The 15491-nt window shown below is 31.4% G+C and overlaps 1 protein-coding gene across 5 annotated transcripts; it reads left to right on the top strand.

Annotated features, from left to right (window-relative positions):
- The first annotated feature begins 5263 nt into the window (after positions 1-5263).
- On the top strand, positions 5264-14750 carry LOC114190989 (serine/threonine-protein kinase prpf4B-like). 5 transcript variants are annotated; one of them, XR_003605908.1, is made up of 15 exons: positions 5264-5756; positions 6309-7447; positions 7607-7776; positions 8422-8588; positions 8713-8781; positions 9100-9172; positions 9740-9896; positions 9996-10038; positions 10159-10287; positions 10399-10513; positions 10621-10784; positions 11016-11090; positions 11192-11595; positions 11872-12520; positions 12620-14251. XR_003605908.1 is itself a non-coding variant. In XM_028080097.1 (12 exons), exons 1-12 carry the CDS (start codon positions 5403-5405, stop codon positions 11378-11380), a joined length of 2964 nt encoding a protein of 987 aa, XP_027935898.1. In that variant the 5' UTR covers positions 5265-5402; the 3' UTR covers positions 11381-11727. The 5 variants fall into 5 exon arrangements, 1 of the variants encoding a protein (XP_027935898.1); XR_003605906.1 differs by having other exon boundaries at positions 5265-5756; positions 9996-10287; positions 11872-11931; positions 12469-12520; positions 12620-14750; XR_003605907.1 differs by having other exon boundaries at positions 7610-7776; positions 9996-10287.
- Positions 14751-15491: the final 741 nt, after the last annotated feature.

Here is a 15491-nt window from a genome sequence, read left to right as displayed (position 1 = left end):
CTCTTAGGACACTGGTTAACATTCTCCTTACATTTTTAATAATATTTTAATTATTAATGATTATTATAAATATTTTTAATATTTATTATTATAATTTATTATATATATACTTACATAACATATAAATGTTATACAACATATATGTCATATATGTTATGTAATCGGTTACGTAACCGGTTATATATATATATATATATATATATATATATATATATATATATATATATATATATATATATATATATATATATATATATATATATATAATAAATTATATTAATAAATCATATATAATATATAATTTATATATATTTATATTTGTATATTTAACAATTAATATAACAATTATGAATAATATATAAGTAAATATTTATTTAATGATATTTTAATTATTAATAATTATTATATTTATATATTTATAAAATGGGTTGTGGATGAGTTATTCTATGAATTATTAAATTTATTTTACTTTTCTTCAATTATGAATTAGTATGTCAGTTTTAGTTGTTATAGATCTAAGGTTATAAAGGTAAAATTTATAATAATTTGTGTAAATCATCTCAATATCAAGAGTATGGAATTTTTGTATCATCTCGCAAATCCGTCTTTGCATTTATATTTAAATCATCTCATTGAAACACGAAATTAAGTGAATATTCATCCTTCCAAATCAGCATATTTGATAAATCTTTACAAACGAACACGCCGTAAGTGTTGAGCACATCTCTCGTGGCTCAACCATGCATTACCTTAAGTATTAAGCACCGTCTTATCGTGGCTTAGTTCCAAAATTCATATTTTGGATCTTTCCTTGACCGCCTTACTATAGTTTAGCCGTGAATTTTGGGTTCAGCTACATCATTTTTAATTATTCAAGAAATTGTTATAAAATGATCAAAAAATCGTCAATTTCTTATTTTTCTTCTTTTTGGAATCTCATTGTGTAATTATAAGTTAAAATGGATTGTTTACTTACCAAATATAACCAATTAAAATATGATAAGTATCAAGTTAAGATAAATATTTTACGAATTCAAAACACTTATCAATATTTAGTACTTAATTTAATTTATTATTTAAAAATTTCACATAATTAATAATTAATTCTTTTTCATATTTTAGTTTATTCATTAAAAATATATGTTTATAATTACACATAATTATAAAATTATTTTATAAATATATTATCCTTTAAAATTCAATATAAATATATTGATTTTTAATACAATCAAGATTGAAAAAACAGATTTGTGAGTACGAACGGGTCTAATATTTAATCTTTTATTTCTTTATCAAATTTAAGGTGTGTCTAACAAATTTTCATCAAAACACGTTCCCTTAAAAAGTTTGTTTAACAAAACGTTTGAAAGACACACAACTTAGTTTGTTGACATCAATCAAACAAAATTTCTTAGAGAGTGTTAAAAAATAAATAAATGTACAATTCAACATTTTCTTATCCCTTTATTCTTTCTCAAATTCTCACAATAACTTCAAAATTAATGTAGTAGTAAAATTCATAATAATTTATTTTAACTTGCAGAACTACTAAATTTAAAACTTTAAAAATATTGGAATTATTTTAATAATGCATTAATTCATAGTTGGTTATTGACAAAAAATGAAAAATATTTAAAGTCTAGTTAAAAACAAAATACATGGTACGGATTCTTAGGTATATCTATCTTATAAGCATTACAATAATACATTTTAGGTTTAATTAGTCATTTGGACTATGTTTTTGTCAAAAAATGTCAAGTTAATTATCAAAGGTTTTTTAGATTCAATTTAGTTTTTATTTTGAAAAAATTAACGAAAATTGAGACTGAATTAAATATAAGAGAAGTGACAATGATATTGACTTAACATGTGGGAGTGAAAATGGCTTGACAAGTGACACTGTCAGATTCATGTGTCATAATGCTCGTTTGACACGTTAACAACTATTTCAAAACTAAAGAAAAAAAAATTTAAAATTTAAAAAACCACACAGTGATACATTATTGATAAAGTTTACCTTCTGATAACAATTTAAACGTCGTCACGAAAAATGACTAAATTGACCACAATTTACAAAAATTATGACCTTTTTGAACATTTTAAAAAAATGAGGATCAAATTTAATAAAATAAACAAAATTTGGGATCAATGATATATTTAAGTCATGATCTGTCATCAACGTTAACACATTAACACAAGAATTATGTTAATTACACTAACAAAACAAATCATAATTATTAAAGACTTCAATTTTGATGAAAATTACTTGATCCATTTCAATAAATTACATAATTTTTTTCACAAATCAATACCAAATTGCATTAATTTTCCACATATTAGAATCAAATTGCATCAATTTTCACAAATCGATATTAAATTGAAACTAAAAAAAAAAATTAGATGACGAACTAGACAATTTTAGATGAAAATATTGACCAAATGACTAATTAGACCTATATTTTAATATAGGTATAAATACACATTTGGTACCCAAACTTTTTCAGAAAGTTCAATGTGGTACCCGAACTTTAGGAATGTTCAATTTGGTACCCCAGTTTTCTAAAGAGGTTCAATTTGGTCCTCTCCGTTAAGTTGGAGTTAACACCGTGTCCGTACAGGACACGTCAAGCCATGAAATTTTTATTTTTTTTTTAATTTTTTTTTCAAAAAATTTAAAAAAACTGTCACGTGTCAGTTTATCATCGTGCCATGTGGCAGCTTACAAGCATGACACATGGCAGTGTAATAGTTGTTTTCAATTTAGTACCCAAATTTAAATTTTTGGTTCAATTTAGTACCCTAATTTTTTAAAATCATTCAATTTCGTCATCTTCCATTTGAGACCAAATTAGTAAATAAGCTTAATTACAACCTATATATACATGTTACAATAACTTTTTATAATATATATACATCAAATCATTTCACCTAAATTCTTAAATTATTTTATTTTTTTCATTTTAACCTTTGTAATTTTTTATACATGAAATTTTTTACACTTGTAAAAAATAAAATAATTTGAATATTTAGGTGTAGTGATTTGATGTATAAATTCAAAACAATTATTTTAACATGTTTATATAAATTATAATTAAGCTTATTTACTAATTTGGTCTCAAATAGGAAAGGACGAAATTGGATCATTAAAAAAAATTTGGGTACTAAATTGAACCAAAAATTTAAATTGGGGTACTAAATTGAAAACAACTATTACACTGCCACGCGTCATGCTTGTAAGCTGCCACGTGGCACGATGATAAACTGACACGTGACAATTTTTAAAATTTTTAGAAAAAAAAAATTATTTTTTTGAAAAAAAATAAAAAAAAAGAAGAAATTTCATGGCTTGACACGTGTCCTGTACGGACACGGTGTTAACTCCAACTTAACGGAGATGACCAAATTGAACCTCTTTACAAAACTGGGGTACCAAATTGAACATTCCTAAAGTTCGGGTACCACATTGAATTTTTCGAAAAAGTTTGGGTATCAAATGTGTATTTATACCTTTAATATATCTATGAGATATTTTTTAAATGTTTATTAAGAATATATTGTATAGATGAGGTATGAATCTACCCTATTTAAGATTTTTTCTCCATTTTAAAGTAAATAAAATCTTAAGACAATGAATTTATGAGTTTTTTTTATATGCTTTTTAACTTTGTTACTTTTACCAATTGTTAAACTAAATTTGTTGTAGATTGTTCTTAACAATCCACCCTTTTAAGAATGAGTCGTTTCTCCTCTAATGTACAATAACTTATACTGATATATGTGTTGTAGTGGTTGTTGTTATTGTTGTTATTGTCATAGTGAACTAAATCGGTCACCAAGATGAACTCATGACTATGATATCATTAATTGGTTTTCTTAAGATATAAGAGATATTTATAAACTAAAAGATATTTATCAAATTGAAAGATTTATAAAAAGTAATTTAATTTAAATAAAAGAATATTAAGTAAATATTCTAAAAAATTATTATTATGACATAATGCAAATAAAATTTCACATAAAATAAGTTAATATAAATATGTCAATTTTAAAAAAAACTGTTGAAAATAAAACAAAACAAAATTATTCTACCCAATAACTAGTAAAAACACATGCTTCACTTTTTTTTTATGATATACAAATAATAAAATTTAATTATAAAAGTATGTGTAAATAGTTTTTACAATTTTGTAGACATTTTTATTTATTTACTAAGGATTTTTTTTATTAACAGTTTATTAATTTAAAAACATTAAGTAAGAGAATAGTCAAATTAAAAAATGATTAAATTTAAAAAAAAATCCCTTAAAAAATAAAATTAATAAATAATAACCCAAAGAATAAAATTTAAAGACAAATATGTACAGGTAAAAAAATATTTTTGTACAATAATATAGATGTACTAAAATTTACAAATACTACGAATTTATTGGTATAGTAAAATAAACATTATATTACATATGCCTAAACATTCTAAAATTATAATATATTATATTATATTATATTATATTATATATATATATATATATATATATATATTATACTTCTACAATTCCAAATCATAAACCTGTGTATGACTAGGGATGGTAAAAATACTTACGTTCGCGGATATCTGCGGATAAAATATGCGACGAATAGTTAGTACCCGCGAGTATTTATTATCTGCGGGTAGCAGGTATTTTAATACCCGCTTATAAACGGGTCGGGTGCGGGTATCATACTATCGTAATCGCAGGTACCCGTTACCCGCAAAAAAAAAATAATTTATATTTTATTAAGTCAAATTTAATTAAAATTAAAATTAACAGTATATTTTATTATGTCAAATATAATTATAATTATAATTTAATTTAATTTATTTATTTTTATAATTTTATATTAAAAAATTTATAAAATATATTTTTTTAAAAATATTTGTGAATATTAGGTACCCGTGAATTTTAAGAATATCTACAAATATTTTTTAAAAAAATACCCAACAAATAAACAGGCGGGTGGCGAACAAATTTGTTTTTATGGATCGAATTGAGTTACAGGTAAGCACTATCCCTACTCGACCCAACCCGTTTGTATAACGGAAGAACACATTAGTTGTCAAATAATTCACAATAATTAAACTTGCTAATGTATTATGCTTTTATTTAGCCATAGAAATAATAAAAAAGAAAGAATAAGAAAGAAAAGAAAGATAATAAAGAATCAAGAAGGATTACTTGGAGAGGCCTACAAGTAGACGCGCTTGTGAAGCACGTACAAATTAACTAGTTGGTACTTGTAGGTCAGGTCCTTCAATCTGATCCAATACCGAAACTCCGCGCGTGCTATAATCGTTCGCTCTTCTGCCATTGTAGCTTCATATACAAGCACGAACCCAAAAAACCCTAACCCTAACTACTCATCCAATCATGGCTACGGATGCCCGTGACTCGCGTCACAAGCATCGCCGATCACCCTCCCCGGAGGACGTAGACAGATCCTCGAAGCGCCACAAGCACCGCCACCACGGCCACCGCCACCGCCACCGCCACGGGAGCAAAAAGCGCGACGAAGATATTGAATTCGATGATCGAACCATTGCTGCTGTTCCTTCTCCAACTCCGCATAGACATCTCCCGGAGGACGATGTGGAGGAAGGAGAGATCCTCGATGACGAAGCTCTCGATAGTGAGGTAGGGAGAAAAGAGACGGAATCTGATGTCGAACCTGGTGAAATCAAGGTGACTGGAGATCGAGATGTTCAATCTGATAATCAAAATTCGGTATGTTTCGATTGATTTCGTTTATTTTGTTTTAGTTCACTTGTTTTCATTTTTGTGTATCAATAAACGTGATATCTGTTTGGTCTCGGAGAAAGTAGAGGCAATTGGAGTAGATTTGAAAGAAATTTCTGTTTTTCGTAATTCTGTTTTTTGGTTCGAAATGGTTTTTCTGTCTGAGTATTTTAGGTGTTTCGGTGTATCTCACTTCCTCTCGATGACCAAACAGAGCACAGCGATTCTTTGTTTTCGGACGTATAATGAGTTTTATTTTTTTAATTCCTGAGAGCTTTGGTATAGTACCCTGTCAGTGTCTCATAGATATGTAAGAACCTGGTTGCACTACACGAACATGAGTGAATTGCAAAAGAAGTCTCTCTAGGCGTTTCAGTGAAGACTGGTGGCTTACAGTTAATTTGTAAGAGCTGGTTATGAGTTTTGTAAATTTAATTTTGCTCATGGACTGATTTTAACGCACCGTTTATTTCATTTGGCATCACCTCCAGCACTTTGGTTTTCTGCATGTGCACTCAATTTTTCATTTGTGCTGAACAGGGACACCTGGCTGTAAATTCAGAAACTAATGAGGACATCAAGGTTCATAAATTTATTACTCCTGCAACCAATGCAGATGGTGTCTCTCCTAATCGTTTAAGTGCCGAGACTCAAGATGGAAAGCTTGCTACAGATGGTCTGGACAATGGTTATTTGAATCCTAAATCTTCCAGGGCGGATAAGTGGCGAAATGGGGAACCTGGACATTTTAAAGGGAATGAGAAACTAAAAGGTGACTTTGATAATGAAGCACTGGAGGTTGATGTTAGGAAAACATATTTCCATAGGAATTCGTCATCTGAAAGTGGAGGAGACAAAGGTAGAATATCAGGAAGTTCTCCTTCTCATGGCAGATATAGAAGTCGATCAAGATCAATTGGTCATACAAGAGACAGGTCTCGTTCTCGTAGTGTCATTGATGAATATGTTCATTCCAAGAGAAGGCGCTCTGACTATGACTATGATGAGGAAAGAGTGAGGGCACGAGGAAGGGAACATGGTCATGGAAGTGTGGTAGATGATAGAAGGGAATACAGTAGTGGATATCACAATCGCGAGGCCCATGATAGAGATAGGAGTAGGGATAGAGACTTGTACAGAGAAAAGAAACAAGAGGAAACAAGCCGGGGTAAGGAGATTGAGAGGGACCGCCAAAGGGGAAAGGAACGTGAAAGGAGCCGTGAGAGATATAGAAGGGATGTAGAAAAAGATAGGAGCAGGGAAAGGGAGGATAGGGACAGGAGGCAAGAAAAGGAAAGGGATAGGAGCTGGGAGACAGTATTTGAGAGGGATATGAGAAGGGAAAAGGAAAGAGATAGAAGTAGGGACAGAACAAGAGATGCTAAGAGAGATAGAGACCTGGAGAATGAAAGGGATGATAAGAATCGAGAAAGAGATAATATAAAGGAGAGGGAAAGGCGAGATGATAGATATAGGCACAAAGATAGAGACACTGCAAATGGTAAAGATAGGCACGTGCGTCATGAAGATGGTAATGACAATGGAGATAGATATAGAAAACATTCGAGACATGAAGAAAATGATTACCATTGGGATAGAAAAAGAAATTCTGGTAATCCTGTAAAGGATTATACCTCAAGGGTAAGTACTGCAGAAGTGGATGAAAGCAAACGAACAAGGTATGTTTCATAGACTAAATCCCATTTTCTTCTATATACATTATTTTTCTCCACTTTTCTATCACTTTTAGTTATTTTTTAAACAATGCACTCAATCTTTCTTATTTTTTTATTTTTATTTTTAGAAATATTTATTTTGTATATGTATATTGAATGCAGCAGTGAGGTTGAACCAGATGACTTAGAGGAGGATACATTGCACTTACCTGACCAAGAAGAGGAAGATCTCAACAGGATCAAAGAAGAGAGTAGAAGAAGAAGGGAAGCAATAATGGAGAAATACAAGAATCAGCATCAGAAAGTAGAAGTGGTTGGAAATGAACGAAAAGGTTTGTTTTCCTCATTTCTTTATTGATCTGTATGATGGGTGGATAGTATCAATTAAATTACCTCTGGTCACAAGTTTTAATTCTGTCTTCATCTATAGTCTTCTTGTTGTCATTTTGATCTTTAAATGATTACTCGGTACCTTAATTCTTGCATAGGAAATTAGCCTTTTTCAACAACACAAGTATGGATGAATCCACAGGGAACCCCCCACCCCTAATTTTTTTGGGTTTTTTCCGAACATTTTTCATCAAAAATATTGAGTATTTATGTCTCAAACTCTCTCTCTCTCTCTCTCAATATATATATATATATATATGTATATATATATATATATATATATATATATATATATATATATATATATATATCCTGTAAAAGAAGCATCGGAGCGTATGAAATATTAAATATTAACATTACATGTTTGGGTCGCACCTGAAGTACACCATTGAAGATTCATGTGACCATTTTTCTAGTTTTAAATAGTTATTGATGTTTTATTATATTATTACCATTATATTGAATTATGAAATTAGAAGATTTTTTTAAGAGAAGATATGTGAAAAGTGTTGATCATTATTTCATTTTCCCCTTGTTATCTCCCTACTTGGACTACTTTTAGTAACTTTGTAATGTGCTCTTATTAGACAAGGATGCAGACATTCACACTGAAATCTCTGAAGCACATGATGGTAAGAATGATGATGCTGATTATGTGGAGCCATCATTTGCTGTTGGAAAATCTCCTGAAAATGTGAATGTTGCTTCTCAGAAGATATCTCTCGCTGGAGGCCTAGGAGAGGGTACTCCAAAGGTCCGCCCTTATTTTGAAGTAAAAATTACTTTACAAGTTTGAAATATATATATATATATATATATATATATATATATATATATATATCTGGTGGATTTTTTAATTTCATTTGTCATACTCACAGAGTGAAAGATCAGAGGACAAGTACTGTGACGATATATTTGGGGAGACACCAACGGGAGTTCGAAAATCAGTAAGTGTTCTGGTCATACTATTCTAATTTGTATTATGTGTGTACCTGAATTGTAGTGTATTACTTCATAGTAGAGTGTTGAGACACGGAATGTACTATACTGTGATATCGTTTCTCGTTATGGATGGATCTAATATATCTGGTTTCTGTATATTTTCCATCACATACACTCTTCGATACAATTTCACCACACTTATTACAGTTGCTTCTGGAATTATGCTCAGTATCTTTTTCTTGAATTTAAACGTTAAACCATAATTGTTTATTCATATGTTTGCTCTTACCTTAACTATTAAGATGTACTACCTTCTTTTTCAGGGAAAAGGTGATGGTTTAATGATTGAAAGGGTTGGCCTACATGACAACTGGGATGATGCAGAGGGATACTACAGTAAGTAATTCGTTGGATTTTATGTATCTGTTTTCCTAACTTTCTTTTAATTTGTTGTATTGAGACCTGAGAGTTTGACGAATATTTTTTGGCTTGTCTTTGCCGGAAACATTATTAGTTGTTTACATAACTTATTTATTGGTTGGCTATTGTTAACATGTCTTTATATTTGTTCTTTCAAAAATGTAACAGCATTGAATTTATTTTTAATTTTTTTTTTGTTTTATATCAAAGATGTTACATTAATTTTGTTGTTTTTGGAAGGAATGACTGGAGATAATCAATACATGAATGCAAGTTCCCCCTGCCCCCCTCCCCCCCAAGTTGAAATAGCTTCAACTATCTTTTAGTTTTTGCCTAAATGGTGCAATTTAAGACCCAGAGTGGTCTGTTTTGACATGTTACACGTCTTTATTTACCTGTGGCATTTACCATGGATCTATTGTCGAAACCTGTTAACATATGGTAGAATCTTTGGGGGCTATCAGATTTTCTTGCAATTGTTGGAATTTCTCTGATACATTTGTTTTTCTGTTCATTGTGTTATGCTGTGACGTTGTTATGCAGGCTATCGAATTGGTGAAATACTTGATGGCCGATATGAAGTCGCTGCTGCACATGGGAGGGGTGTCTTTTCAACAGTTGTTCGGGCAAAGAATCTGAAGGTGGGAAATGGTGAGCCAGAGGAAGTAGCAATAAAAATAATTCGTAATAATGACACCATGTGAGTGATGTTTGTTTCTTGGGAATCATCAGTGAGCTCTTTTTCTTTTGGGTCGTTTTTTGATTTTTTGCTCACTGTTCTACATATGTGACGTGCCAGGTACAAGGCTGGTATGGATGAATTGGTCATATTGAAGAAATTAGTAGGTGCAGATCCAGATGATAAACGTCATTGTGTTCGTTTCCTTTCAAGTTTTAGATACAGGAATCATCTTTGTTTAGTTTTTGAATCTCTTAATATGAATCTCCGTGAGGTTTTAAAGAAGTTTGGTCGCAATATTGGCCTTAGGCTAACAGCTGTGAGAGCATACGCCAAACAGCTTTTTATTGCCTTGAAGCATCTCCGGAACTGTGGTGTTCTTCATTGTGACATAAAGCCAGATAATATGTTGGTATGCCCTAAAATACTTGCTTTTATAACTTTTTTCATAGTTTTGTGCCATAATTTCAAGAAAAAAATCTATAGTCTAACTTTTTTATCTTCAATTTTCCCTTCTGATAAGGTAAACGAGGCTAAAAATGTTTTGAAGCTTTGTGACTTTGGTAATGCCATGTTTGCTGGTAAAAATGAAGTTACACCATATCTTGTGAGTCGTTTTTATCGTGCCCCAGAAATAAGTAAGTTCCATTCATTCTATTTACGATTTTGTGATTCCTAACTGCTTTTTTCTTGTTGAATGTCTGATGGTTGCCAAATGTTTGGGCTTTTGAATGTTTGTATGCAGTACTTGGCTTGGCATACGATCATCCGTTGGATATTTGGTCTGTAGGCTGTTGTTTGTACGAGTTATATGTAGGTAAGGTTCTTTTCCCTGGGCTTACTAACAATGACATGCTACGACTTCACATGGAACTGAAAGGCCCTTTTCCAAAGAAGATGTTACGAAAGGTATACATTTATTGTTTTATTTATTTATTTTTTATTAGTGTCCAGCCACAGTTTGGTTATTGAGTATGGATTATTTCAATACTTGATACAAGTTTGATATTGTGTATCTATTTTGACTTTAGTTCCTAAATCACTCCTTTTATGTGGCTGTACCTTCAATTCAACTTTTGGTGTAAATAAATTTGTTATTATTAATGATATCCACTTATTTTTTTATTATCTTCCTTACAGGGAGCATTTACTGAACAACATTTTGATCAGGACCTGAATTTTCTTGCAACCGAGGAAGATCCTGTGACAAAAAAGGTAAGGCAGACTTTAGATTGTATTTCAAGCTGGTCTATTATCAATGGTGAATGGGTTTTTTGACTAGTTTGAATAATGATGCCATAAATATTCCTCAATAGGCCATAAAGCGGCTGATTCTCAACATCAAGCCAAAAGATATTGGGACACTCATCACTGGCTCTACCGGGGAGGATCCAAAAATGTTAGCCAACTTTAAGGATCTTCTGGAAAAAGTTTTTGTCTTGGATCCAGACAAGAGGCTGACAGTGTCACAAGCTCTGAACCACCCATTCATCACTGGCAAGTGAACAATGTTGCTGAAATTGACTCCCAAAACTGATATTTGTACATAATGATCCAACTGATGTTGAGGTTCTAATTTTATTTGGCACTATCTATCTTCTGTGTATGGCCCAAGGAGTGTCATCACAGTTGTCAGCATGTTGAAGTGAAAAAGGGTGATGTCTCCCTACAGGCGTACAATTTACTGGCGGTTCTTTCAGTGGAATGTACTGTTTCTATTGTAAGACAACTTGCCAATGGCAGTTTCCTTTAGTGTAGCTGTATTTGTACTTCAAACATTCCTCTTCCAATTACATTCTCGGAAAGTTTAATTTTTGTATTTTTTGATAGGCTGGTTCATTCTTTCTTCACTCTTTTCAATTTTGTGTAACTTTTATTTTGTTTTGCTTATACTATTTGCATAGATTATATTCTTGTCACCCTTGGTTTTCTTTATTACTGTCAATTCATATATATTCCTTGGATTCTGGAGATTCTAATTTAGTTTCTCATTCAGGACACAACTGGTTTGAGGCATCCCTTCATGCTTAGATGCTTAAAAGGAACCCAGGAGAAGGTACCTTGGCTTGTTTATTGGGAGATTAATTTCACCGTGCTGGAATGAGTTTTGATTTCCATTTTTATTAACAGTGGTAATAGAATAACTACCACATTCGAGTAGGAACTTATTTCAATGAGCTTGAACTGTCTATTTTTTTTAGGAGAACCAGTGGTTGTTGGTGCTGTTTGAGCACGTACTCACGTTAATTGTTGTTGTTAGCTGGGTACATGAGTTAAGGGGAGGGAAGTGGTCAGTGTTGAACCTGCTTCTGCTTCTAGATACATGTGCCACTAGGCCATACGCCTAGTTTTTACTGTCTTTTAAAATGTTTCATGGTCGAATTCGTAAGCAACAGCTTTTTCCCCATATTTCTTTTTGTTTTCAGTCATGACTTAGGTGTGTTGATATCTTATTTCTTGAATTGTACTTGAGCATGCCTTTCCATCTGTTGTCTTGTGTTATTTTTATTATTACTTTTTTCCCTTAAATTTACCCATACACATATCCTAATAAACTTGTGTTGCATCTTATCCATGGCGGGTCATTTTGGAGGCAATTCCACTGGATGTCTTTGGCTATGTTCTTGAAGCAAATTCGTTTTACGGTGAGCAATTCAAATTCAGAAACTATTGTTCTGTTAAGCTTGTGGTATGGATTAAAATTGCAAAATGAATCTGATTCTTATTTCATTTTTAAATCTTAGGTACTGCATCTTGGTCCTGCAATTTTTGTAAGTATGTTCAAGTCCAAGTCCTTTCTCATCATTGTAAGTGTTGAAGGCATTGATGGTCCTTTGCATCCAGTTTTGTACAATGTGAACCTAGTCTTTATTCCTGTTTCTGAATTTGTGGAATATCCATTTGCAATTTGCGTTAAAACTTTCTTGCTGCTTGTTTCCTATGTTGAATGTAGATGGCGCTTAGGTTTGATTGCCGGGCAGTGTGCCTTACTTCCTGAGTTGTTTCTTCTAATTAAATTGTGTTTTTTGCTATGCTCATGTTTCATGTTGTCCTAAACACCTAATATTGTTTGTTATTGGCCAATCTTGTTCTTTTCCTTGTGATTCATTGACGAGCACGTTGATTTCATGTTTTATTTATTTTTTAGAATGGAATTGAGTTTTATTTGTCAGTGGAATTCATTTCTTGTAGGGATGACATACGCATACGTATTTTAAAATTTAGTAGAATTTAGTGAAAGAAGATGGTCGCGAATAGGGTTGGGATGCCACCATAAGGGGACTAAAAAATAACTCAATGCTGTTAAATTATCGTTATGGTGCTGCCATGATGCTATAACGTGTTATTTTCTTTGCTTATTCTTTCTGTTCTTCAATTTAGATATTCGTCATTTCTTTTTCACTCATGTTTCTCGATGCATATATTTATGTTCACCATCAATTCAATGATACTGTGCTGAGTGTTTTTTTTTTTGAACTTCTGAAACACGTTGCTTTTTTTAATTAAACCTATGTTGTTTCCAATAAAAATTTCAGTTCAAGGACTATGTGAAACACACTGAATCAAATTCTTTCAAGATTTGATTCCAGTCTATGATCCTGTCGTTTTAAATTTATTTTTGCAGTCTTTTTTGTTATGCATTCTCCATGGCTTCCATCATAGACTGAATTTGGAGTTTTTTGTTGGGTTTTTTGGTGATGCCCTTCTGCCGTGCCTACAAAATAGACTTTTGATATTTTAGAACATATTGAAAGCTTTTTTAATATTCCAATATTAGTATATTTTGAAAACTCAGCAGAGACAATACTAAAATCTCAACAGAGTCTGGGCAGAAAAGGTTGGTCAATTCTTTTGCAGTCTTGGGCTGGCTTCAATGCATGTACACTTTAGCTGTCAGTTTAGCTTTTTTATATTTTAATTTGATAATGAATAGAAAATAAAACGGCTTTGCAATTTAAGTAGCAAAAGAGAGAGTCAAGGTTTACATGACTGCCATATCTTACTAATTTATGACTATTCTAAAATTGGAAAGATGAGACTACCATTTTTCGGTAAATGTTGTGTACTGGAGAACAAAGCAGACCTGCCTCACCCAGTGAGAAAAAGCTTTACTTGATTGCTATAGCTTTACCAATTTAGGAGTTCTGAAACTTGAAACGACTTCCTATTGACTACCGCTTCCTATTTTCTTGGATAATTGTATAAAATGTATCTTGGAGAAACGTAAGACCTATCTCAAATATTGACGTAGTAATGTAGATGTACCTTGGCTGTACAAATCAATGGTAAGCTTTTGAAACGAGATTGTCCTCGGATGTGTATATTGTGTACCTACAGAAAACTCTTTCGCATGATATCTGTGAACCGTTTATTCATTCAATATCTCGATCTCTTGGATGTGTAGCTTAAATAGCATGTTTCATGAACCATTTTTGGTGAAGTATCCAAAAGGAAAGCAGGTGCTATCTAGTCGTTTATATGGATCCAATGGTGGCGGTTTTTCAGGTAAGTAATACTGGTATTTTGAGGGAATATTGGGACAGCTAACAAAGATATTTTAGGATAGTTTGCTATATTTCATGTGTGAAATCCTAGGCATGGGAAGTTATCTGAGCAGAATTCTGGCCTTGCCGGTCCTAATAACCGGGCAAAAACACTAGGTCCTCGTGCATGATCTAGATATGGAAATAAAAATACGATCTGGTGGAGTTGGACCCATAATAAATGGTTTGATCGGCAGTGGAGCGGTGATGTAAGTGAGTGGGAATAGTAGAACCGTCTCTTCGATTTTTGCTTTTTACTCAACTTCTAAGTAGTCTTTAGTTCTAAAACAATATATTTGGTAATTTATAATACGATATTTAGAGTTGTGGTAGTATTTCATTACCCATTTCTAAATCAATTAATGTTAATATTATGAATAATTCTGACTATTATTTTAATTTTAATGTTAGATATTTAAATTAGATTATAATAATTATCTAATACCACAAATAATTGTTATAGATCAAACTCTTCGGAAGCATTATTTTCACTGATTTTAATAATGTAAAAAATGCAAGGAGTATTTCAATTTTATAATAAAACTTTAATACGTTACAACTATAGGAACATATAACAAATTTAAGATTGTTTTGTTTTAAAAATTATGTAATAATAGGTTAAACACTTCATAATAAGACAAATAAGGTTTGCTACATAGATTCTGTACTGCACTACTTGTAACTATAAAATAAGATGTGCATGAGTGCTGATGTTATTTCTTTTGAAAAAAAAAAAATGGAACTTTTGATTTATTAAAACAAAATTTACTTATTCGGCACACCTTATTTTTAATTTTTTGAAGTGCATGTATGCACAACGAGCTTGATACTTAGAAGGACTTTTATCACTACATGGTCGATGAAATCAAATGGAAGTGATTAAAGTTTAGATTGATTACCTTAAAATATTTGGAGATCAGGCTTTTTTTATTTGTAAACTAGATGAAATAGTTTGGTGTTGAGTAAAAATTAAGCGAAATGAAATGGAGGTTGCGAGTATTTGTGAAATAGATGAATAAGATAGCTTAAGAGGAAAAAAAGTCATGTTTGTGTACTTATACTTAATGGAATT

This window comes from Vigna unguiculata, chromosome 7 (assembly GCF_004118075.2).
Source record: "Vigna unguiculata cultivar IT97K-499-35 chromosome 7, ASM411807v1, whole genome shotgun sequence".
NCBI lineage: Eukaryota > Viridiplantae > Streptophyta > Magnoliopsida > Fabales > Fabaceae > Vigna > Vigna unguiculata.
The sequence above is the reverse complement of the archived record's forward strand: the minus strand, read 5'-3'. Positions and strand labels throughout refer to the sequence as shown.